The sequence below is a fragment of the Schistocerca serialis genome, chromosome 3, assembly GCF_023864345.2.
Source record: "Schistocerca serialis cubense isolate TAMUIC-IGC-003099 chromosome 3, iqSchSeri2.2, whole genome shotgun sequence".
In the NCBI taxonomy this organism is placed as follows: Eukaryota; Metazoa; Arthropoda; class Insecta; order Orthoptera; family Acrididae; genus Schistocerca; species Schistocerca serialis.
In genome coordinates, this window is record NC_064640.1 from 362831488 (window position 1) to 362857273 (window position 25786).

General features: G+C 39.2%; 1 protein-coding gene across 1 annotated transcript in view; it reads left to right on the forward strand.

Annotated features, from left to right (window-relative positions):
* Positions 1–25786, forward strand: part of LOC126470173 (uncharacterized) — a 271424-nt gene that overhangs the window by 180910 nt on the left and 64728 nt on the right. The window contains exons 5-7 of the mRNA XM_050097819.1: positions 14220–14360; positions 16720–16917; positions 18139–18288. Coding sequence (XP_049953776.1) covers positions 14220–14360; positions 16720–16917; positions 18139–18288 — 489 coding nt within the window. The remainder of the gene's footprint in view (positions 1–14219; positions 14361–16719; positions 16918–18138; positions 18289–25786) is intronic.

Consider the following 25786-nt stretch of genomic DNA (forward strand, 5'->3'; position numbering starts at 1 on the left):
TTTATCCTCTCATGGGAACATCGTAGTCTGCTACAACCTACTGGAGTCTGGGACACAGTTATCAACTTCCAAGTAATCTGTAATGGTAGCCTGTAACTCCCAGAGAAAAATAATTGTGAGCAAGGAGTACCTGTCACCGAAAAATAACTTACAGGTATGCTCATCTACTAATGGTCATTGCCACAGTTGATGCACAATCTGACAGTTATAACAATAGAGTATATGACAACTGCCACAGAAAGATAATTTAATACTCATCTACTAATGATTATTTCCACTGTTGCGCTAATTCCTTATGGTAACTGTACATAGTTAGATAGCACGAAACTGAAGTGACACTTTGATAAACAAATGGCACTCTGTCTGACCATTATTTCTGCGAGTTGTAGAATACCTTACAGGTAGTCACTCCCTCTACTTTGTTTGTTTATCTGTAGTCGGGTCTCAGGAGATGCAAAAGTGTAGTACACACTTCAGTAAACAGTTGGTGCCAAGCACTACTGGCAGTTAGAGAGCCTGTAGAGAGAGAGAGAGAGAGAGAGAGAGAGAGAGAGAGAGAGGCCAACGCCACTACAGTGGCCATGTTTGTGCCAGACTTCGGACAGAACGCTCAAACCGGCGATAGTGGAGTGCTAAGTCTGCGGAAATACCTCCATCCCCGAGACAGAAACATGAGATGAAATTGCGAGAAATACTCAAGTAAACGTTTTTTTAAACGATTGAATGCTTACTGGATCAGTAATACACACCGCTAGTAGTAAAATTTCCTGCCGTGAATGCAAAAATCATTTCGGACCTTGATATTTCTGTCTTGAAGCTTGTTTGGAAGACAGGTCACCGCAATAACAAGAATGTAAACAACAAATATAGGCCCTGTGGGATTTGTTTTCCATCTCAAGTGCAAAACGTTAACAATATACCACACATTACGTTTGATAAAATCATAAGCAGTGTACCACTGTTTGAAGACATGACAAAAAGTATTCATAAGACATTCTCATAGACTGAATGCTTCTGATGGGTAACTTCATCATTAAGAAACATTATTGATATCAGGTGATGTCACAAGTTTTCCCTTACCAATGAGGACTGGCAAATTCAGGCTTCATAAAAAAACTTGGGGCGAGAAGCATGAAAATTTAAAGAAATGTAGTACATAAAAAATGAGTACATTGGAATACTTGTTGGTGCGATGGTTTTACAAGGAAACAAGAACAGGCACCTGAAACTAAAAAGTTACTTCAGTGAAGTAAAGAAACAAACAATTTTGGTTACATGATTAACCTTTAAAAAAATCTATGAATCAATTATTACTTTTATTATAATAGTAATAAAGGTATTACCTTTATTATAACAATAATAATGGTAATAATAAATTAGTAGCTGCCTGTATTATGAGATTCTGTAAGCGATAAGATGTTAACAACACAAATGTGTGTTAATTCATGTTCCTTTACTATTACAATTGGGTGCGATTGCCAATTTTTATCTTTTGGTCATAATTCCTCAGCCTATTTCTATGTTAGATGACGCAGAATATATTTCCAGCCATTTGTCATTACAAAGATGACAGTAGTAAAGGATGAGTATTGCTCAAGTTTATAGCATCTTAAAGTGCTTCTCAGACAATTCAGGTGTCTTCAGACTTTGACTATGTACAAAGCTATAATATACAATGCATTTATATCTGCCCGAACTTACCTCAGAATGGCTGTGTCCTGCATTCAATTACTTCAAGTCTTAGGTCAGTTCCTCTTGACCGGACTTTACAGAATGCAACAAGGAGGAATAAATTATGAAACAAGAGCTTCATAAAGACAAATTTCTATTGGGTCTCATACAAATCGTGGGCATACCCTCTCTTTGCCACAGAATGTGAATATTCAGGTGGCAACCATCAGTGAAGAATTGCACCTCCCAACTGACCTATGCAGTGAATAGATTTGAGGTGGCCTGGAATTTTGATAAGCAATTCTCAATGTCATCCTATGTAGTTTCTTGTCCACATGGCCATTATCAACAGTACTGAATTAGATTAGATGCACTGGTCCATAGACCCCACAGTGAGGAAAAGATGCACATAAGGACAGGTCGGTGTTCAGCAGACAGAAAAAGCACTGAGGGGCAGACTGGCGCACAGAAAGGGGAGAGAGAGAGAGAGAGAGAGAGAGAGAGAGAGAGAGAGAGAGAGAGAGAGAGAGAGAGAGAGAGTGAGTGAGTGTGTGTGTGTGTGTGGGGGGGGGGGGGGGGCATACGCGAGCTGCTCAGTGCTTCTTTCTCTAGGTACAAAAATTGAACTTAATTTGCATTACACAAGGCAGTTCACACTATGGAATAATCTCCAGCAGGACACTCATAACAATCTGTCCTCATTTTCATAAGGTGAGGAATGTTTAACATCATTTAGCACTGGTTGTTTTATTTTATTCATGTAATGGGCAGACAGAAAACACTACCTTCACCCACCTTAAAGATATTTTAGTCAAACACAGAAAGAAGAGGAAATGTAGAACATAATGAGACTGAATGTATAAATGTGGAAGTACATAACTTTTTCAAACAATTATTTGATGAAGCATTTCCTGAAACATTTAATTAGATTGTGCAGGAGTAAAGTGACTATTGGTAATGAGAAATTCTCTGGAAATTCAAAGTATCTTCAGACATATTAAGTACACACAAAATTACCCAAACTTGTTACTTTATTTTCAGCATAACAAACAGATATAGAACAAAGTGTACATCAGTAAGAATGTAGGCAATTAAAGGTAGTGAGTAAAATAGAATGCAATATCTCTATTTGTCAGTAATTAACAACAGATACTATTACTCTTATTAAGGCTTTAATGAAACAGCCGAAACAAAATCCATCATACGGTGCATAAACAATATAGACAGCTAAATATTTTAAAAAAGCTTTGTGTGATACTTAATCCTAAGACCTTCGTATATTTTATAAACAAATGCTTTAGCAGTGGTGAAACTTACCTATAACAGAATTTACTAACACAAGCCACTGTACACTATATAACGCTATGCTACCACTAGTGTTTGTGCTATTGTCTAGCAATAGGCGGTCAGTAATTTAGTGTTCAGTATTAAAAGTAAAACTCCTAGAGCTTTAAACAACAGTGTACGTGCCAAGAGAATGCATTAATAGGATGAAAGGGCTTTATTTGACGGTAGTAATATACCACTGATAGCTGACTACCAACCCACGACATTTCAAACACACTAAGTTTCTTCCTGTGCACACAGATTAGTTGGCAGTGAAAATGTAGGAAATTTCAATTCCCAGCACTGTCATCTTTCATGAAGACAGTAAAAACTATTCAAAAAACAGGCTTATGAATCACTTACAGCAGACTTCTCGGTAAAGAACAATTTGACTTTAGATTTAGAAAATGTAAAACATATGTGGTGGCACCATTTAACCTTTGAGCCATTAGACCAACAAATTTTGTTAAAGAAACTTGACATGCTTAAAATGTTGAGGATAGTGAGGAAATGGTTTCTACCCTACGTAGAAAACGGAATGGAATGGATTACTGAAACATTTAACTGGATTGGTAAGCATATCTCAGAACAAGAGTACGTAAACTTGGAGGATGCTATGCATTGGATACAATACTATTCAAAGTTTACATTAATGATTACATGTAAAGTACCACACTGACAGAAACAATACTGTTCACAAATGACAGCAACTTTTTATTTACTGCTCAGTCACCAGAAATACTGAAGTAATAATTGTACCTATTTTAGCACAAACATGGGCAATAAATAACAGAACTACACAGATAAACTAAAAACAATGAACTTCAGGATAATAAAGATATCTGACCTTGTAAATCTGACCTTGTAAATCTGAACATAAATTATCTGAGTTCCAAACATTAAATTCTTCGCTGTGTATGTTGATGAGCAACTGATATAGGACTAGCACATCAAATACCTTGAAATATAATGTATGCACTACAAATACTGGACCATCTATGTGACTCCTCATGGTTAAAAACATTTTACTTGTTTGTTGGAAATGGTGTTATCATTCTGAGATCTGATGGGACATGAAGCTTGTACTGGTCATTAGATACAACTGTAACACAGTCCTTCAGCCCAGAAAAATTTCAGAGCTGAAGCACAAGAAACAATTTCTTATAACTGTCACATGATACAGGTCAGATTTACTACAACTACCTAACAGTTTGAGCCAGTGCATGCATAGCAGAGGTTGTGCTGGCCATAACATGGCCAAATTTCAAGCATATATTATTGTTCATTTTCAGACAGAATATCTTCAGGCGAAATCTGACAAACCGTTTCACCAATTTCAACTTAATTTTGTGGCAATTGGGAAACTGAACTCCTCGGATTTGATCATCGCTATGAAATTTATCAATGACAAACTGAAAACAGTCAAATTCTGTGAGTTATCAAGTGTAGGGCCAATATTCCTAAAAATCACTTCCATTTAAAAAAAAAAAAAAAAAAAAATGGAAAAACACTCCTCTGAGGCATAGTTAAGGCTGTCGTTTTCCTGTCTGAACTGTTTCAAATTCACAAAAGTGCAATAATCTTTGGTATATGAAGCTACTACATTCAGGCACTTCTCACATAGCTTGTCAAATTTCATTGCCCTCCCTATAAAATATCTGATAATATGATTTAATGCATTTCTTTTGGTGTTACTTAAGTCATCCTCACAACTGGTTTCGTGCTCTTTCCAACCTTTTGGAAGCTTAAATACAGGCTGAGTTACAGATGATGTGGGGCGTGTAATGGAGTGTTGGTCAAGAAAACTTGAAAGGTAGACAGAATCGCTCGTCATAGGATCCTTTCCCTACACCTGTGAAATACTGAGCAACACAAATAGTTTTCAAATTGTTTTGGAACTGCAGTGCTGTGGGAACCTTCTGAATACTTCTAACACAGGAGAACAAATTTTCTAAGCAATCTTGTGTTAATCTAGCTGTCAGCAAAAATTTGTAATTATTCTTGTGTAAAAAGATTTCCTGCAGATCAAGTACACTTTGTGTGGACAGTCTCACACCATGTTCAACTGGTTTCGAGTGACCAAATTTTCCAATTTCAATCTGCTTAGTCATCATCATAACTTCATTCGGCAACGTGATAGCCTCCTTGTATCTATCTTGATTGAAGATGCTGAGGACAGTAATTGGATGGCTAGAAGTCATTGTTGAAAACCACTTGTCAACTATCTCAACAAACCATGCTGTCATTCTGTATTTAGCAATATCAGTTTCAGAGGACATAAACTTCAGATCGCAACTGGTTTCGTGACTGAGAAAAGTATGTGCCCCAGAAACTTTCATTTTGGTGAACTTACTTGGTTCTATTACATCTGTTGTTAGCTTGGGTGTAAGTTTCAAATCATTGTCCTGATCAAAATAATGTAGTTCCTTAATATGATTACAGTCAACAACTGCGGATGGCAACTTATACTTGTCCCGTATCCTCTCAGGAATGTTTATAACTGTGTTGGACAGTAAACATTGTCTAATGTTTTTTAAAAGGTGTGGCACATCTGCAGTAAAGTATATTACCTGGATCTTTAGGATTTAAAATGTATTTCTGAATAACAGAGTTTTTTCCAGAAACAATTCCAAAATGTCTCCACGTACTTTGATTTGCAGCACCCATATCTGATGTCACACACTGTGCACATAGTCCTATATGCTCACTGCATTTAATTATTTGTAAAATGATGTCACCCAAAATTTTACCACTTAGCTTACTTCCAGTAAAATGATATGCCACTACTTGCTTCCATCTGGAAGAGATACCGCCCAAAAGAAAAATGTGTGGCAACAGCTTCATGCCTTGAAAGGGTAACATGGCCAGTAAACTCACCTGTTCCCACATCAAATTCCCTGCTTGGAGTAATTGACATTTCATCAAGCAGTAGAACACAGTCATGTTCTTTTTCACCCATACTTTCAACCTTTTCTTTGAGGAGTGTGAAGAGTTCGCCTAGAATACCAAGTTCAAATCTTGAAGTCTCCTCTACAGTGTCCGCAGTGATGGCAAAGCTGAACTAATTAAATAATCAAATCCTTTCCTGCCACATGCAAATTTCAACTGGAGAGCTTTTTTCACACTACTTGCTGACAATTTCACTTTTTTCTTATTTTAACTCTCCAGTTGATTGTCATTACACAATGTTTTTAGTTTATATGGAACTGAGTGACACATACTGTGGAGTTTATTTTTTAGTTGTGTATTCCTCAAAGTAAGACAACTGACCTCCTTCTTGAGAGCTGAAATCTTTCTCTGTTGAACATAAATGTAACCTAATAGTTTATATAATTTTTCTTTGAGATCATATTCTGCTGGTTCACTTATTTCACTGTCTTGCACACTACACATGGGATCTTCGTCACACTGCTGCTGGATTTCTGCAACAGTGTCTGCTGTGGGACTGCTGCTTTCATTTTCTTGAGTTGGATGCTGATGGCATAGTTTAATTTTCCTTCTTTTAACCTTTGGTACTATATGAGAAAAAACTGTTGGTGTGGCGTTGGATTTGAGCATCCTCTTGCCATCAACCCTCACTTTCTCCCAGTGGTCATAAACGAAATGTTTCTTAATAAAGAAGCAAAAGAAAGGAGCTGTGGTAAATTGATATCTGAAAAATGTGTTTACACAAATATACTAGAGAGAGAGAGAGAGAGAGAGAGAGAGAGAGAGAGAGACAAATTCTGAAAAACAACTGTGAAGCTTCCTGCCCAAATAAAAGCAATGATAAATTGATAAACAAATAGTCTAGTCATCTGGAATGACCAGAATCTGTCGACATCTGCTACATAACTACATTTTAATTCTATGCTTACAAGAATTAGATGTGCTATAAAAAATTGCACACAGTAAATACACAGGCCAAATGTTACATCTCACAACAACATCTAGCTTACAACTCGTGTTGTATGCAGTTGGAAACTTAAAACCACTTACTTCGCAAAGATAAGAGTAGTTCATCAGTTTCCACAAGGCTCCTGTGTGATTTACATTACCCTGTTAACTGCAACAGCCCACTGCTTTCTTCTTTCCTCATTCTGCAGAAATACAAGCATACGAAATCCACGTTTGCCTGTGTTAGTACATTCAAAAGCAGCACACACTGGCATCATTTCTGAATGTCTGCAGAATGAATTAAAGGTGGTCAGCTACATACAGTACCACTCCTATCATCATACCAGTACTGATTTCATAACAAAATACTTTCTTATTTGATCTCATATTTAAGCTCTCATGTGTAAATTTCATGCAAAAAGCTGTCTAAGTAAAGTGCAAACACATACAGAATGCACATTTAATCTGTAAATAACTCAAATTACCTTCTAATTGTTTCCCAAAGTCTTCAAAATAGTAATCTAACTCCGAAAAGCACTGCAAACATAGTACTCAAGAGAGACCTGTGGCACAAACATGGCATTGTAGCAGCTCGGCCAGTCACGTGCGATTTCACCTATGGCCACTCTCTCCCTGTATGTAGGCTCTCTACTGGCAGTTATTAGAAAAACTGTCATTATCAGATGAACGATTATCACAGTAACTGCTACTTCTCAGTAACCAGTTATTTCTCTCAGTAAAATAATTTTTTGCCACCTCTACAACATGTGGCCCCAGCACTTGCAGCGCTACTAACTTTACTGTGATAAAAGTCCATCCTTCCACTATTCATTTTCCCCTCTGCATTTACACTGGACTGTCTTCCAGGTGCCAGTCTTGCTTGGATAGGGGTTATGATTTTGGACACTAGTTTTTTTCCTGTTTTAGCACTTTAAACAATGTTTCATCCCATTGTTGGGTTTGACTTACCATTCCTCTTCCAAATTTTGCAGAAGTGTGTGTGTGGGGGGTGGAGGGGAATGGGAATGGGAATGGGAATGTTGTCCAGTACCTGCATGATGTAGCTCCAACCACGCAAGGATCGCACTACATTGTGGCTGGGGCATAGGGTTCAGGGCAATGGTTAACCAACCTGGTTGCTGTGGCTGAGTGGCACCCATGGGGAGGAGAGCCCCCATTCAGAGTGCTTGGCGGCAAGACAAATGATATGCAAATGAAGCAGATCAAATGTTCTTCTGCTTGTGGCCAGACGGCTTCCATAGTCTCTTCTGAAGGAAAGTACTACTATAATACGGATAGATGTGACCCCACAGTGTTTCCTTGCTGGGCTACGCTGAGAGAGGAACATAGGGGTAAGAGACAAAGGGAGAAATACTCCCCACAATACTTAATTGGCTTTAGGACAGACGGAGATTCCTTTTTGATCACTATGCTATTATTCTTTGTTGAACACCTTCAGAACAGGTTTGGGGAAGTAGCAGCAATTTTGAAAATGGAAAGTGTTTCAGTTCCGATTCAAACAGTATCCCCCACTCCGTTGTGGGTGCTGCTTGCTTGTAACAAGTTGGGTAACATTCTCTTATCTATCACCCCATAACAGTCTCAGTATGGTGCAAGGTATCATCTTCCACCATCGCCTCCTTTTACAGCCTGATGATGATTTATGTGCCATTCAGGAGCAACATGGTGTGCATTTTGTCCATTGTGTCCAGCAGGGACCGAAGGACAGTGGTGCTGATAACGGGGCCTTCATTTTGGCCATTGAAGGTGTCTTGTTGCCTGAAAAGGTCAAGGTGATGGTATAATGATTTAATGTGCAACCATATGTTCTCCATCCCATGAAATGCTTCAGATGCATGAGGTTCGGTCACATTTCTCTCCACCACACATCGTTGGGTGGCTTGCGGAGTATAAATGTAGAAATTTAGATTTCTTCGCATTGCAATGCCAGCCTCCTCTGTGAAGACTGTGGACATCAGTTGCACTCAAATGCTCCTTATGGCCCTCCCCACATCTCTGTATTAACTGCAGAAAACACCAGTCCACCTGTTCATTAGAGGACACAGTATTCCAAACAGAAAAGAAAACCCAAGAATACAAGACTCTTGACTGACACGTGCATCAGGAGCCAAGAAGAAAAATGATCGTTTGCATTCTGTATGCATGTATGTATGTATGTATGTATGTATGTATGATGACGATTATGGCATTTTCTATGGCGACAACAAAGTCGTCCTCTCTACTTCCCACCTATCAGCAATGACAATCGTCAACCCCCAGCCAGAGAAGCAACACTCACCTCCAACATCTTTCAGCAGGAAGGAGTCCCTCGGGACGTTTCCCTCCCAAGATTCAGCTGATATGCAACCAGATGCCAGCCAGTGGTTAAAGGAGCCACAGGTTGCTATCTGTAAGGCTTTGCATTCCTCCATTGTCCCTGTAACTAGGGCAGACAAGCCCTTGTGAATTTGAAATCATCCAAAGAGAAAAGGGGCAAAGTGAAGACCTACAACAAGACAAGGGAGCTTCCGGTGGCTCCATGCCACTGGACTCCACATGTTCTGACTATAATTTGGGGGAGGGGGGGGGGGGCAGTTCCGGGCTATTTTAAGAATCGAGCTGACTGTGACAAGAGAAAAAAGTGGAGTGTGCAGGTACATTCTGGACTCTCTCTACAGCAAATATGTACCACTCGATACGATTTGGGAAGATATGGCTGTTCATGTGAGGACATCTCTGAATTTTACTGTCAATAATTTATATCCCCTCCCAGTGCTTCAGAAAGCATTGTGTGCACTGATTTCTCAGATCCCCCCACCCCTTCTGCCCTCCCTCATTTTGGGTGACACAAATGTCCACAACCCTTTTCGGGGTGGAACTATGATGACTGGCGAAGGTAAAGCTATAGAAATTTTGCTTGCAGAGCTTGATCTTTTTCTCTTGACTACTGAAGCCACTACATACTTGAGTGTGGAATATGGATCTTATTCAGCCATTGATCTTTCTACTTGCAGCCCAAATCTTGTCCCCTCCATCCACTTCGTAATAGTGATCAATTTCCAATTGTACTGTCCCTCCTTCAGCATCACTTGTCTAGGTATCCACCTACATGGGCTCTCAACAATGCTGGCTGGGATTCCTTTGCCTCTCCTGTCACCCTTAGCACACTGTCATGTTGAGGTTTCAGTGTAGCTGTCCAGGGTACAGCCACAGCTATTCTATTGCCACCTCCCTCCTCCTCCCCCCCCCCCCCCCCCCCCCCCCAAATCCGAAAATAGTACCTTGGTGGACTTCCAAAATCACTATGGCTATTAGAGATCACAGACAGGCTCCCCAATGCCATAAGCAACATCCATCAATGGAGCACCTCAATGCCTTCAAATGGCTCCATGCCCCAGTCCACCACTTAATGAAACTATAAAAACAAGAATGCTGGGGATGGCATGTTACTACCATTGGACTGGGTACCTCACTTTTGCAAGTTTGTACAAAGGTTCGTTGCCTCTGTGGACAGCAGTCCCTCACATGTGTACCTGGTGTCTCCCTGAATGGTGTTTTCTACGCTGATCCAGATGCTGTCACCAAACATTTTGCTCTGCATTATGCTCGAGCTTCTGCGTCTCGTGTCCACAAACAGCAGGTGAAGCAAATTCACTTACCTTTCACTACATGACACCTGGAGCTACATAACATTCCATTCAGTGAATGGGAATTCCTCAGTGACCTAGCCCTAGCCCCTGCCCTGACATGGCTCCAGAGTCAGACTGCATCCACAGCCAAATGCTCAAACACCTATTGGTGGATTGCCAACATCATGCCCATGCCATTTTCATCTATATATGAAGTGAGGGTGAGTTCTCATATGGTGAGAGTGCATGGTCATCCCAGTACAGAAACTGGGTAAACACCCCCTTGAGATGGACAGCTACCACCCAGTTACTCTCACTAATGTTCTCTGCAAGTTGCTCAGATGTATGGTGAGCCAGCGGCTGTGGTGTTACCTCGAGACTCAGGATCTTTTGGCTCTGTCCCAGGTTGGTTTTCAGTAAGGCAATTTCGAATTGCAAAAAGCTAATGTCACCACATGCCATCATCACATCCTTGTTACCCTACATGAGTGGGATCTCAGCATCCTGCTCCTAACTTTTGTCTGGTACTTCTTATCACATTGTACTTTACAGGTTCAGGTTGGTGCTCCCCCCCCCCCCCCCCCCCCCCCCCCCCCCTGCATGCCCCCTCCCCTCCCAATATACAGGAGAAAAGGGTTCTACGGGGCTCTGTATTGAGTGAACCCATTTCTCTAGTGGCAATCGGTGGTCTAGCTGTAGCTGTGGGATCTAAAATGTCACCCTCCCTATGCTGACAATTTTTGGACTTACATTTGCACCTACACTGTGAGTGTTGCTGAACACTGACTGCACAGTCCCGGGCTCTCAGCCATGCTTCCGATTTTCAGTGGCCAAATGTGTGTGCACTTCTATCATGATCACATTGTCCATCCAAAATCAGAGCTCTACCTCGACACCAGGTTCCTCAATGTGGTGGAGTCTTATCACTTTCTGGGACTGGTCTTCGACTCCCGATTGACGTGGCTTCTCCATCTTCGCCAACTTAAGCTAATAAGCTGGTCACACTGTGATAATCTTCACTGCCTCAGTAAAACCAGCAAGGGTGCAGACTGCTGTACAATTTTGTAGCCTTACAAAGCTCTGATGCTGTCCCATCCTGATAAAGGGCTCTAGCATGTGGCTCAGCATCACCTTCATCATTGCAGATGCTGGATATGATACCATTGTGGGGTATGACTTGCAACAGGTGCTTTCTGAACCAGCCCTGTGAACAGCATCCTAATGGAGGCTGGGGTCCCTCTACTATGGATCAGGGTGCTCAACTATACAATACACATTTGGTGCTCCCCAGAGCATCTGAAACTACGATGTCCTTTTTCTTGGTATGGTGATCCATCTCCCACAATGGCAGCCCTGGACTGGAGTCACAATTGCAGTTCACATACAGTGTGTCTGCTCTGAACTCCACCTTCCCTGACTGTCACCTCTTGTCAGGGAGCAGTTGTGTATGTTCCCATGGCCTGTACCCCGTGCTTGGATCTCTCTTGACCTATCCTTTGGGCCGAAAGACTCTGTTGACCCTGTGGTTTCTTGCCACTTGTGCCAGGCCGTCCTTGATGCATTTCCATCTTTGGAAATGGTAAACACTGAAGACCCTGTGGTCAACAGATAAACTGATTTTCCTACACATGCAAGGTGCAGTGTACTGTGGTCCCTGCCAAAGGGACACGGTGTATTTACTTGAGAATTAGTGGCCATTGTTTGAGCCCTCTTTCATGATCGTTCTTGCACTGGTGAGTCAATGTTAATCAGGAGTGACTCCTTGAGTAGCCTTCAGGCTATTGACCAGTGCTACCCTTCACACCCACTGCTCATGACTACCCTCGATCTCCTTTATGACCTTCATCGTGCTGGATGGTAGTTGTCTGTCTGAAACCCAGGTCATGTTGGGATTCCAGAAAACAAACATGCTGACTAGTTGGTCAACTTTGCTACCAGGATCCTGACTTTTGGAGATATGGAGATAGGGCTACCAGAACCAGACTTTCAGTTGACTCTACACTGCCAGTTGTTGGTAGCTTGAAACATGGGTGGTTGTGCCCTGGTTTCTCCGAACAAATTTTGAGCAACAAAGGAACCAACAACCATGTGGCAGTCTTCCCTTCATGCTTCTTACAGGGTATGTACCATTATCTGTCGGCTTCACATTGGCCACATTTAGATGACCAGTGACCACATTCTACGATGTGAGGTCCATCTCATTGTCAGTATGGTGTCTGTCTGAGGTGGCCCTCATCCTGCTGGACTGCCCCAATTTGGCCACCTTACAGCAAAACCTGAAACTTGCTGACACACTGCCTCTGGTGCTAGCAGATGACACCAAAGCAGCTGATTTGGTTTTGGTTTTACATTTTATCTGTGAATGTGGTTTCTTCTACTCTATGAGATAGGGCATATTGGCCTTGTTGGCCACTTGAGGGATTGGACTGGTGCCCCAACACCTGCTCCAAGCCAGGGGCCCCATGGCTGCCCTTGCTTGGTTTACTAGCCTGTGTCCTACTATTCCTGCCTTTTTAAATGTTCTTGTTCTTTTATGTATGATGTTGGTTTCCTTCCTTGTTGTCATTGTACTATTTCCTAAGATTTTATCAGTTTGTCCACATTGCTAGTTTTCTTGTGGTAATGCAGAGTGAGGAAATTACTGTTGAATGCAGAGGGTGTGTCCCTCTCACACAATGCATCCTGGGAGCCTCCAGCTGCTTTCTGGGTGGAGCAGCTCTTCCATCTTCACCCTCTTACCCCTCTCTCAGTTCTTCTTGCTTCTATTTCTTGGGCTTACTGATTTTAGGTTACAATCTGATTCATCAGGATTTGTTGTCTATGTCCTTCCTTTCTGAGGATTCTTCCCAGCGTGTCACATAGGATGGAGGGACTGATGATCTCAGTGTCTGATCCCTTTAACCCCATCAAGCAAACCCTGTTATGAGAGTGATTGCTGTGTACCTCAAATCAAATTTCAGCTCAAGTTTCTAGACCTACTTTTTACAGAAAGTCTGTATGAAAAGTAATTATTATTTTCATATTCATGTTATAATTAAAATAACATTGTGTGTCAGAAAGTAGGTTTCTAAATTCAGGTACCTGAACCTTCCACACTGACAAATTTAGTTTGCATTATATTAAGGTGATTGAAATTTTGTAATGAGGCACTTTCGTGTGTCAGGTTTGGTGGGATTAACTTACTGAAGCTATCCGCCATTAAATCTCACTATTAGTGAAATGTGGTAATGACTGACAGTATATGACAGCAACTTTGAGAATGATCCCATAAAAACAAAATGAAAAGTGGAAACTGGAGTAATACGCTGACAGCTGTTTCAGTAAATACATGTGCAATGTTTGATGAAAGAAATATAAAATTAGAAGAATTACATTGCTATAATGAAAAGTATGTGTTATTCTACAACAGAAACAACTTCTATTATGCAAACAATTTGATTAGAAAACTTCAGATTTTGTAATTGGAAGCTTGCTATAGATCTTTGAGTACAGAATGAAATGGCTCAATGAGAATTATATCACAGGGAGTCAAGTAAATAGGAGGAAGATACTTGTGTAGCAGTCTGTCTTGTTGCATTAGTGTGAGAGAGATGCTCAGATTATAGAGTTCCTCCTGAAAGACATTCTTAAGTACAACTTTCTTATATAGTAGGAAAAATAACAATAAAATCATATCGGACACAGTTTGTTTTTCAGAATGTATCTTCTTCTTTACAGAGACAACTGGAAAAATTCATACCTTTCATGGTTTCATGTTCAGTTGGGAGAGAGAAACCACTGGGATCTATTGAACCCTTGTGGTGGCCATCGGATCTGCCATTTTCCATACCATTAAAGAAGCCTCACAGTGTTAGTAATGTAAGTACTTACTCTGATAATGAACATGTGTCTTTGCCAGTAGTTCTGAATTTATTCGGAAAATACAATAGTACCTGCAAAAAGTTATTTACAGTGAGTAATTGCTAAAATGTTACTTTTATGACATATGCAATTAAAATTACAATGTATACTTCTAAAGATATAGTCATTTAAGTATAGCAGCATTCTTGAAATACGATCAGCATTTGCGGATACTATTGCCAGTCACGCCAGTTAAGAGTTGTGTATGCTCCAAACATGTCTCTGTTTTACAGGAATAATAAAAACAGAAATCATAGCAGTCATTAAACATGCTCATAGTGCTGTATCTGAATGTGTAGCATAGTGCTGTATCTGACTCTGTTGCCTGCATTGTCAAGCCTATTTAACTCTGCAAAATGTAACACATCTTCTTAGCCTGCTCATTCATCAGGCTGAACATGGATTTATGGCCAAGCTACTGTGTGTGTATTCCTAATGAAGGGCTACAACAAAAGCTACGCTTAACACTTCTTTGGTTTAGCGATATGACATACAAAACCTTTTCATACAATGGTTTGACACCAATCGATCAAGCTCCGAACACTAACACAATAGTATACAGAGCGACCAAGCCACGCATGTGATTTATGCTCTATTAAAACATCTAAAAATTGCAACTTTTCTTCTGTCTCCTCCTCAAAAGTGAAGTGGATGTTAGTTTGCTGAGGAGATTTGATGTCATGTGGTCAGACCATAAATGTGTAAGTGGCGTAATGATATAATGAGGAAAAGTGAAAGAGGTCCAAATTAAAGCAAGTTCCTTGAAATGCTCTATAAGCAGTGGAACCTTTGACTGTACTGGAGTGCAGTTACCACAAGTGCAGTTTCGACACACACGCAAAAATTCAGTGGAGCAGCTATTAAAATATGTATTTTGGGTCTGAGCAGCATTACCTGTGGTTGAACAGAGAATGGACAGATCACTGATGGTCATGCCAGCATTGGAGCTAGCAGATGAAATAGCTGCTGTCTCAAGACACGGTTCTCAAGTGGCAGTCTTAATCACCTGAATCTCCTACTGAGCACCCACTCCTTTATACTGTGCTGGTAGAAACTAAACATTCAGAACTTGTTACTGTCCAGCAAATCGTCTGGTCTAAACCTGTCTCAGTATTTGCTACTACCTTATTCCACTCTTCTCTCGGTGATCCTGCATCATTCTGTACATTTCACCTTGAATCCCTTTTTATTTTCTCAACATTCTTAGCTTAATAACTTCTTAATTTTCTGTGTCCTTAACATATGTTTTTGTATATATCTTACTCTTCTTAGGTGTTTATGTATTGACTTAGACCCATATTCAAATGTTGCTCTCTTAAAATTCCAACTGTCACCCACTTCCCTGTTAAGTCCTTCCTTTGTCCTTCCTCCCTTCACTGTAAGCATAACTTTAATCACCTTCATCACCACTGGGAGTTGCCCCCCGTACCTCTATCATACTGGCTTGATACACCCACCTTTCTGTTCTCTTGTTAACCTTCTGCCTTCACTTTTCTCACCCTTCTGGCCTTTCCACCACCGTCAGCCTGTGTTAGCACACCCGTTATTCACAGTATAGTAGTCCAGGTGCAGTTTGTCGTATGGATTTGATTCCTCTTTGTCTGATGAATAGTGAGAGTTTGGCACCTTATGCATTTTATTTAAATGCACTCTGCACTTTACCTTAAAGGTAGATTATCGTATTGCTTCAGAATAACTGTTTAACATCATAAAAATGTAAGGTGAATGTAGGGTGAAATATGTAACAGTATCAAAAAGCTAATATCTACATTGTTATGTTTTGGAAGTGTTAGTTTTGTTGACTGCATCTTACCAGAAAGACATGCAGAGGATAAGAAACATTCTAAATAATTAACTCCATCAAGATTAGATGTGAGTACTGAATAAAAAATGAGGATATACTGGATTGAATTAGGGAAAAGGGAAATTTACGGTAAACTTGACTCAAAGAAAGTATCAGTTGATAAGACACAGCCTGACATATCAAGGAATTGTTAATTTGGTAATGGCAGGAAATGCAGAGTTAAAAATGGTAGCGGGAGGCAGAGGCTGGAATACAGTAAGCATGTTCAAATAGATGTAGAGCATGGAAGTTACACAGAGATGAAGAGGCTTGCACAGGATAAACTGGCATGAAGAGCTGCATCCAACAAGTCTTCAGACTGAAGAGAGCCATCCTGTATTTATAATTTTTCTGAATTAAAACTCTTGGAAAATTTTTAAACATGTACAAGGGATCGTGTAATTTTATATATATTTTTAATTAGATATTTGAAAGGAATTACTACTTTTTTAAAATGATTGTCCTTTATTTCAGAAATGGTTAGCATTACTGAAGAGTCTAGTTTGTCGTTGTTACACATACCATGGCTGTGAATTTATGCTTAGATTTTGTACTGATCTGACAAATACTCCAAGTTCAGTACTGACATATGTGGATACATGGAATGACACTGTGTCAGTTTACAGCAAAAAAACAGGAAAGCTTGTTGTAACTTTCAGAAGTGAGAATATGGTGAGTAAATAACCTATAAAGTTACTAACATTTTGTACTTAGTGTGTATGTTATTGCAAAATCATCATTAAAAATGTAATGTTACTTAAAGGCATTTGTCCATTAACAATTAACTTCCACAAGTATTGTTGAGGTCTTTACATTACAACAAAAACTTGTACAAGTTTAGTTCTGCAACTCACTTGGGCAAGTTAATTCCAGGAATTTCCTGCAAGTACTATGAGAAATGTTTTCACTAGAGCTATTTCGTGAGGTGGGCAGGTGGAAATTAACAATTTCACACCTAAAAACAAAGCTTATTATTAATAATAATTACAGTAATAATAATAATAATAATTATTATTATTATTATTATTATTATTATTATTATTATTATTAAAGACAAATTGTTACAAAAACAAAAAGTTAACAAAACAAGAAATGTTTGAATAAAGAAATGGGTACAGTGGTGCACAGATTTAAGTTATCAAGGAACACTGTTGAATGACGTAAAGTCAGAGGATGTCACTCAGATTGAAAATTTTCTGAGAATATTATAAGTTATTTTGAATGTATTGTGTATTATGCAATCAAATGTTCAAAAATAGAATACAAAAATGCAGCAGTATGTATCCCCAAGATGGCCTTTTAAGTACTCTTAGATTTTTGCAAACAGTATTTATTACTTTTATTACAAATGTAATGCATTTATGTTCATGCTAACATTAAAAAGCATTTAAAATTTAAAGTTGTCTGTACTGCCATTCTACTTCCCTATCTGGTGAAACAAAGTGATTGGTAAATTCATTTCACACTTCCTTGGCTGTGGTGCCCAATTATGTGTGTTTGGGGTCTGCAATGGTACACTTGTTTCATCCCAGCTGTGTTTGTGCCTTCTCCTTTTTGACACTGATATTTTCATACCAGTATTGAGCACACACAACTTCTGCAAGTTTGAGAAAAACTTCCAGCAACTGGCAGGTTTAGCTAGTACGTCCAACAAGATGCAAGAAACTTCTCCCACCTGACAAAACTTGTGGAAGTCGATTTGCTGGGGTATGTCTGCATGAAAGAACTTGCAGAAGTTTACTTGTTAGTGGACATATGCCTTCATGTTGTCTCTATTGCAGTATGCAGACAATATTAAACTTACTTTTAAAATCAGAGTTCCTAAATCAGACGTTTTGTCTTGGTATGTAGTAACCCACAAAATGAGAACTCATAATTGTACTGTGTTTTCAGACATATGACAAGACCCCACAGACACCAAGATGTCAAATCTTTGGGAATAATAAAACTGGCACTGAGACTTCATGTGACAACACACATTTCTTGGACATATACGTGTGTGAAATGTGTGATTTCACATTTCCAAATCTTGAAGCAGCACAGGCAAGTTCCAAAACTGACTTTTCTGTAGATTGGACCAACGCTTAAATAATTTGGGACTTCAGTAAAATATGGATTGGACCTGCTCAGCTGAAATATTATTTTCTTCTCTTTATTCCCAAAATTTATTACCCATTAACAACTTTATTTTTTATGATCATATGTTCAAACATGATTGATTTTGGAGTTGATACACTCTATCAGGTCACTTCACAGATACCATGAGATCATTTATGATTTTATGATATTCGTTAAGGGGCCTAGCGATGGATTTATCGACCCCAAAACTGATTGCATTTGAACATACGATCATCAAGAACATAGCTCTTAATAGGAAACAAATTTTGTGAAGGAGAGTAAATAAAACTTAAATTGACGTGGATGACATTTGTAATGTGAAGCCTTCTTATGTCACACTGAAATTAATTTGCAAATAGAAGTTGGGCTGTCATTAAAATTTCTTGAATGGTAAAAGCTAAACTTGGTTATTCGCAGAGTTTGGTTACTAAGTAATAATTAAAGAAAGCACATTTGAAGGCAGTCTTTGATATTGCTTGAGTGCATACTTTTGAGTGATTCAGGTTTTTTGATTCATGATCCCATTGTGTTCATTAGATTATTTGAGAAAAGAAGGAAGAAGAAAGTCATCAAATATGGATGTCAGTATAGCATGTGTGAGTGGGGGGATCAAATATGGATGCCAGTATAGTGTGTGTGTGTGTGTGTGTGTGTGTGTGTGTGTGTGTGTGTGTGTGTGTGTGTGTGTGTGTGTGTGTAAGGGGGGGGGGGGGTGAGAGAGAGAGAGAGAGAGAGAGAGAGAGAGAGAGAGAGAGAGAGAGAGAGAGTGTGTGTGTGTGTGTGTGTGTGTGTGTGTGTTAATGGGAGACTTGCTAACATAGTCTTATAATTCATTTAGGTACGATTGATTTGTCTGAGGCAGAGTTTACATCTGTCCAAACCAAATATCTAGTCTGCTTGGTTGTTGGTAGTTACTGTGAATAAGCTGTGAAAGAGTCAATCCTTAATATGGAAGGAAATCAGAGCAAGGCAGTGAACATGTGCTGGAAAAAGATAACTCAGGCAGCAGACTGTTTCAGAATTTCTGTTTCTTTTGGCTTCCTTTGAGCAGAGTGAAAATGTCAGTTTTATTGTTTGTATGCACTGATAACAGTAAAATTATGCCTTTAGTTTTCTTTGGCACATGTGACACCAATGTGAAATCATCTTTATATCTGATGTAGATGAATGTATTTCTCTTTTCTTGTGAGGTAAGAATTCCAAAGGAATTTCTCTTTCATTTTTGCACAGTGTTCCAACAAGTGTAAGCTCACAATCTGTGGAAAGTTTTCTAGCAAGAGTGTAGCTTGTGAACCAATATCAAGGGTAATATTCCTTCCTGTTCGCTTCACTGGCTCTATAAGTCTGATCACATCATCATCAGCTGCATTACTCACTTGGAAGATATCTGCACGTTGTTGCCCCATATATACTTCCAAATTTTATACATAGTATGTTTTTGCATCTGCCTTGATAAATATTTTTATTCCATACTTCCCAGGTGTTGAAGGAATCCACATCCTGAAAAAACAAAAGAACAATGTCTCTGGAAAGACAGTAGCATTTTATCCACTGTAAGGTATTCACTTCTGTAATGCCTTGTGCAGCTTTTTGTGAGTCTCACCATAACATCACATACAAGGCCCAACTTATCATCACTTTTTTCGTTCCTCCATGTGTGAATAGTATTTAGTCTAATAAGCTCAAAAGAAAACTAAACCTTCGCGGTGGCATACTTGGAGTGAAAATTTCTATTCCTGTGCCCCAAGTGTCCCAAAATTCTGTGATATTCATTTTGCCTCCATGAAGAACACTATAAATGTATAAGAGACACAAAAATGCCTTGAACTCTTCTTCTTTCAAGTTTTTTGCAGTATTTGGGTAATTTTTCTAAAGAGACTTTACATGATCTATATATGTATTTGTGCTCTTTATTATCAAATTGAGCAAATCATCATCAATGAACAGTTTCCAGACCTTCACAATGGTGTTAGCATTTCTTGCTTCCCAACTGACACCAGGCAAATGGGTAATTATATTGTGAGAATTGTTATGGACATTTTGGTTGGGAAAAGTTTTGAGCCATTTAGTTAGTCCGTGTCTCAACGAATAGCAAGGTGATGATTCATTGGAAGAGGGACCAGAACCAAACACATTAGTTGATAGACTCTCTTGAATAGTGTTGGAGTGAGTTTACCCATGTTTCAGGCAGAAATAATGATGGTAGCTGTGCTTTTCAGTTATTTGTCACTCATTTCATTTTCTGTATCATGATCGCTTAAAGGAACAAAATTAAGATCTACATCCGAATCGTCATTATCGCTTTCTAATAACAGTTTTACGATTTCTTCCTCACTTAGGCTGCGTTCACACTGCCGGCTGGGCCGGGCCAGGCTGACGCGTACTGGCTCGGCTCGTGCCTAGCCAGCCAGCTAAGGCCGACGAGTAGTGGATTCATATTGCGCGCTGCGCCGCGCCGGGACGGCGAAATGGGGGAAAATCCACTTCTCCGATTTTCATGTTTTAAAAATTCTTAGCGGTATATAAGACTTCGCCACATCGTTTTATGAACTTATTTTTTCCTTAAAAGCGTTACTTACGTCGTGAAAAAAGAAAAAGTCTACTTTTCGTTTCGCGTGATTTCTTAGTTTCGTAACGCTTCCCAACCGATTTTGAAGAAAGTATGCAGCTAAAGAATCTGATTTTTGTACACGTGGTAGTGCAACATCTTAGCTTCGTATTGAATCATTTATCTTTCCATATTTCCTAACAGTCATTGTGAAATGATGCTATTTGTCAACGTTGTGCACTTGATTTGCAAATCTTGTAGTGAAACAGTTATGTACCGGGTAGCTTACTGTTAGATCCGTTTTAGACCATGCATTGTTGGGAATGAAATGTAGCTAAAAGTACCAAAAAGTTTTTGAAATGATAAAGATACTGATATCTGTCTCTGGTCTCAAGTAATGCGAGCTATTCAGTGGCGTCAGTGCCGCGTCCGCAAGCCACGGAGTTTGCGCGGTTACAGCTTGGTTTAGTGTAGTCATATAATGCAGGACAGAAAAAAACTAATTACTAGTGATCAGCGCAGACCTAGTGCCGGTCCCTCTTATTATTTTAATGGTTTCATTCTCTAGATAAATCCAAATTTATAAGAATTTTTCCCTCGGCTACTGGACAATCATCTGCTATGCTTTTATAATTGGCCACACGTTGCATCACAAAAGACAAACAATTATTTGTCATCAACGTCCTACAATTAGTATGATGTACATTTCGTATTTCGAACTAAAAGATAACTGAAGTGCAATTCTGTAGTCTCGTTGTCTACTTTGACAGAAAAAATAATGGAGAGTTAATGAAACTACTGTAAATCAGCACAGATGTGCGTTTCATTGTTCTTCATTGTTTTTTTTTTTTTCTTCCTTGGCGGGCTGCGCTGCACTGTCAAGGTAATCCCCACTCTTTGGCTAAATGGCTGGCAGGAGGCCAAATAAATAAATTTAAAAAGGTCCCCACCCTTCGACAGCTGACAAGCAAGTCAGTAGAAAACGCAGCTGCAGTCAACAGTTGCTCGCCTTTAGCTAGTCTGTGCTGTCGTGTAGAACAATGTCTTCACTCTTTATTGGTATTGTTTTGACTCTGCAGTAACTCGTTGAGTTTTGAAGTACAGAAGAACTATGAGGTTATGGATTCATCCCATAAATAGCGACAGACATTTAGGAGAGTTTTTTTCTTTATATGAAGAACTTAAAAACTATCCTGAAAAATTTTACTCAAATTACAGAATGATTCATAATACATTTCAGTATGTGCTGCAGAACATTCAAGACAAAATTTCTAAACAGAACACAAATTTTCGCAGAAGTATAACAGCAGAAGAAAAATTGTGTATAACGATAAGGTAAGATTCGTTAGTACACACTTTTTGGTTTGCGGTAGAACTTTGTACAGCATTCACTACCTCCAATTAATTGTAGTCATGCTTTTGTATTTTAAATTTCACAAACGCTTACCTCTGAGGGGAAGAGAGTTTATGGGACTCCTGAGAATCATTAGGAAGTAATTAGCTTCGTCATTTTGGGTAATGTCTTGCTGTGCCTTCAACGAAGAATCGCAGAAATACTCCTTCAGAATTTTCCAACTTTTTTCTTCTTTTTTCTTCATGATGCAGCGCTTGACAGTGGTGATGGTTCATCAGGTGGAGCCACTGATGACCTCACAGAATTCATTACCTTGTAAGATAGACAGATTGATAGGCGAAGAGTTTTGAGATAATGCCCTTTGACTCAGTGGTTCTATTTCCACTGATAAGGAACTGCCACAGCATGACTTTACAATGCATTATCGTCTGGTAGGGACACATTTCTGTCCCTCAGTGACACTCATATCTGTCTCTGTTTACAAGTAAACGCGAACTATTCAGTGGCGGCAATGCCGCGATCGCTGGCAAGCTATTGTTGTAAATGCATGTAAATACAGTAGATTAAATAAATGAAATAAAAGTAATTTTGCATGTATCATTATAATAAACGTAATTTTTCCTCACTGATTGTGAAATGTGAGGTAACATCTTAAAATAAAAGACGTGTGCAGTCACACTTGTGATGAAAGCAGAAGGGAGACGTGTGATGCGTCTACTGTAGAAGCTGTAGTGCTGCTCCACAGGCTCGCGCCTGCGGTCGGCTCGAGCCGGCAATATTAAACACTCGGGATGTCACCGGCTCGGCTCCGGGAGGCTCACGCCGTGTCGGCGCAGCCCAGCCGCCAGTGTGAACACCGCAGTTCAAAACCATGAGTTTGATATCAAAGCGGGCGGCGGCCCGGCCAGGCTTGGCTCGGCCCGGCCGGCAGTGTGAACGCAGCCTTAGTGGGTGCTGCCAAGCCACTTTCAACCTGTTTTATTGCTCACAGTCAGTATAACAAGATAAGTGCATAAGCAGAAAAAGTTAACATAGACAGACAGACTAGGTCTCTTAAACCCAGAACATGTTTCTTCCCATGTCAGCAATCAGCTGGCACACAGAGAAATGATGAAACAAGTAGTGGCCCCTAGGAACGTTAACTGAAACACAAAAGTAGTGTTTTCTTGTGGATATTTTTAAAACTAAATCCACTTGGGTCGGAGAGACCCAGCCTGTCTGTTCTATGGTTAACAGAGTTGTGGAAACAAACATGGCTAGAAATGAGCTAATACAAGATTGCTAGAACATTGATCTCATTCTTTTCTTTTTTGATTTTATTAATGATCAGTAGCGTCTAGACACAGCTAAAAGCATCTTCTTGCAAGGATTGCCTGTCCGGTCAGCATTAATGTGGTACAGTACCTCAATTCTGCAAACCATTCATGGATGCTGAGCCTCAAGCCTCTGCTTTGAACATGAAACAAACCGAAAACATGAACATTTGTAGTGTTTTGGAAACAGTAATTAATACAACAAAATTATTTGCCATGCATCAAAGTACATTGTATAAATTCTCAATATATCATGATGGTGGCACAGCCTGCAGTGGTTCAGCTTCAAATATTGAAACACTACTTAGTGTCTTGCTGATTCATCTGTTTATGAAGAATGTGTTTATTGACTAGAAAGTTTCACCAAAGCTGAAGAGAGAAAATTATAAAATTCACATGTAAACACTTACTGCTCATTTTTAGGTTTCCATACCTCAGTTTGCAAAAATGAAACCATTACGAGAACACGTTCTTGTCAATGTCTCTTTTTCTCAGGAACAGGTAGAGGTATCAAACTGAAATTTATGTCAAATACTAAAGTCTACTGTCCCTCCGTGGTGTAAAAAATTTAAGCTTCTGAGTCAATGCAATCAAAACATAAGTCTGTTTATGTCACATATTTCAATATTTGCAAAATCACTCATCAAAACCTATAAATGAATTATCTGTACACTTAATTAAGTTTGTATAAAACCTTCAGAGTGCAAGTTCTGTTTGCACTTGCCTATAAGTAGTATTCTGCAAGCAGTTTTGATACTGTGGAATGTGCCTTTTTAAACTCTTATCTCACAATTTAATTACTTCCCACTTCACTATTAGAGGTAACAGTCATTGAATGTAGTGGGGTCAAGGCTCTTAGGAGACTGGGTGTTCAAAAATTTCTCGGCTTAAATTCCAAACCATCTGGATAGTGTGAGTGCAAGCATAGTGGTGTTCTACATCATCATAAATAAAGGTAATGTTTAAGTCTCTGGTGCAAGTTTGACAGGACTGTTGGCCAGACAGCAAGTAAGAGTGCAGTCTCTCTATTTACCATCGCACTAGGAGGGGATGGGATGGCAGATCCCTCCTACTGGCCGGTTTTTACCATGGGATAGATCACCAGTACTTATTTTGACAGCAGACTGAGTAGACCTGGTGCCATTCTGGAAGAACTGGAATGAGGAAAAATCCCTGCCTCTATTCGGGACTGAACCTGAGACCTCCAAGGTCAAAGTCTAGTGCACTACCCACTAGACTGCCACAGCCTTGACGTTGCCAATTATTCCAGAGCTTAACTGTTATGTCTGATATTATTAACACTTCATTTGCCCAAGACAGTGTGCTACAAATAGACTCCAGAAAAGTTAAAAGAAAACAGTACTACTAATTGGGTATAATTCATTTGCATAGTGACTGTTTGCTGTCATAAGGATATTGTACTATTTCTTTGTTGGACATGTTCCTAGACAGAAAATTCTTGTCTGCTTTAATTGCACTCAGTTTTTGAAGTCATCTCATGACTGTCCAGAGAAAGAAATAATAGTCTCGAACATATCTAAATGTGGCATTGTTAAAAGTAAAATAGACTGAGTTATTTTAATGCAATAGCAGTTCAACACAAAGCAACATAGTATGTGGCAGCTATGTGACTAGAATGAGAAAAATACTTGTAACCTTGACTTCGGAATACAAAAAGGCTACTTACATACACCCTTTCTATTTCAAGTCTAAAGATGGGGTTACCTTGGTAAAATAATTCACTTGTCCCTCTTGTTGTCACGAACCAAAAAAATGTAATTAACATAATCTAGATTGATACAATATCTCTTGCAAGAGCAAGGCAAAAACAAAGGGAGAAATAATATGGTGATCATTTCCATAGTGACCCCAACTTAAACTTGAATAGTTCCCTTGGTAATCAAGGTATATTATTTAAATTTTTCACAGAAGTCAAAGGACTTTTCTAAATCCCCTCTCAAAATTTATTTTATTTTCCAGTCTCCATTCAGTTTAGACATTTGGTGCAATTCCCAAACCTTCATTCATAATTCAGCCAGATTTTATCTTTTTATCTCTAATATTGATGGAATTTTCCATTAGTGCTTGACAGAACATGGTGACAATATTAAATAGGAAACAATTTCCTGCAAAATATTATTTATGTGAAATAAGTATTATTTTGCAGGACATCAGAAATGTGTTTTCTATTTAATATTTGTAGTTTTA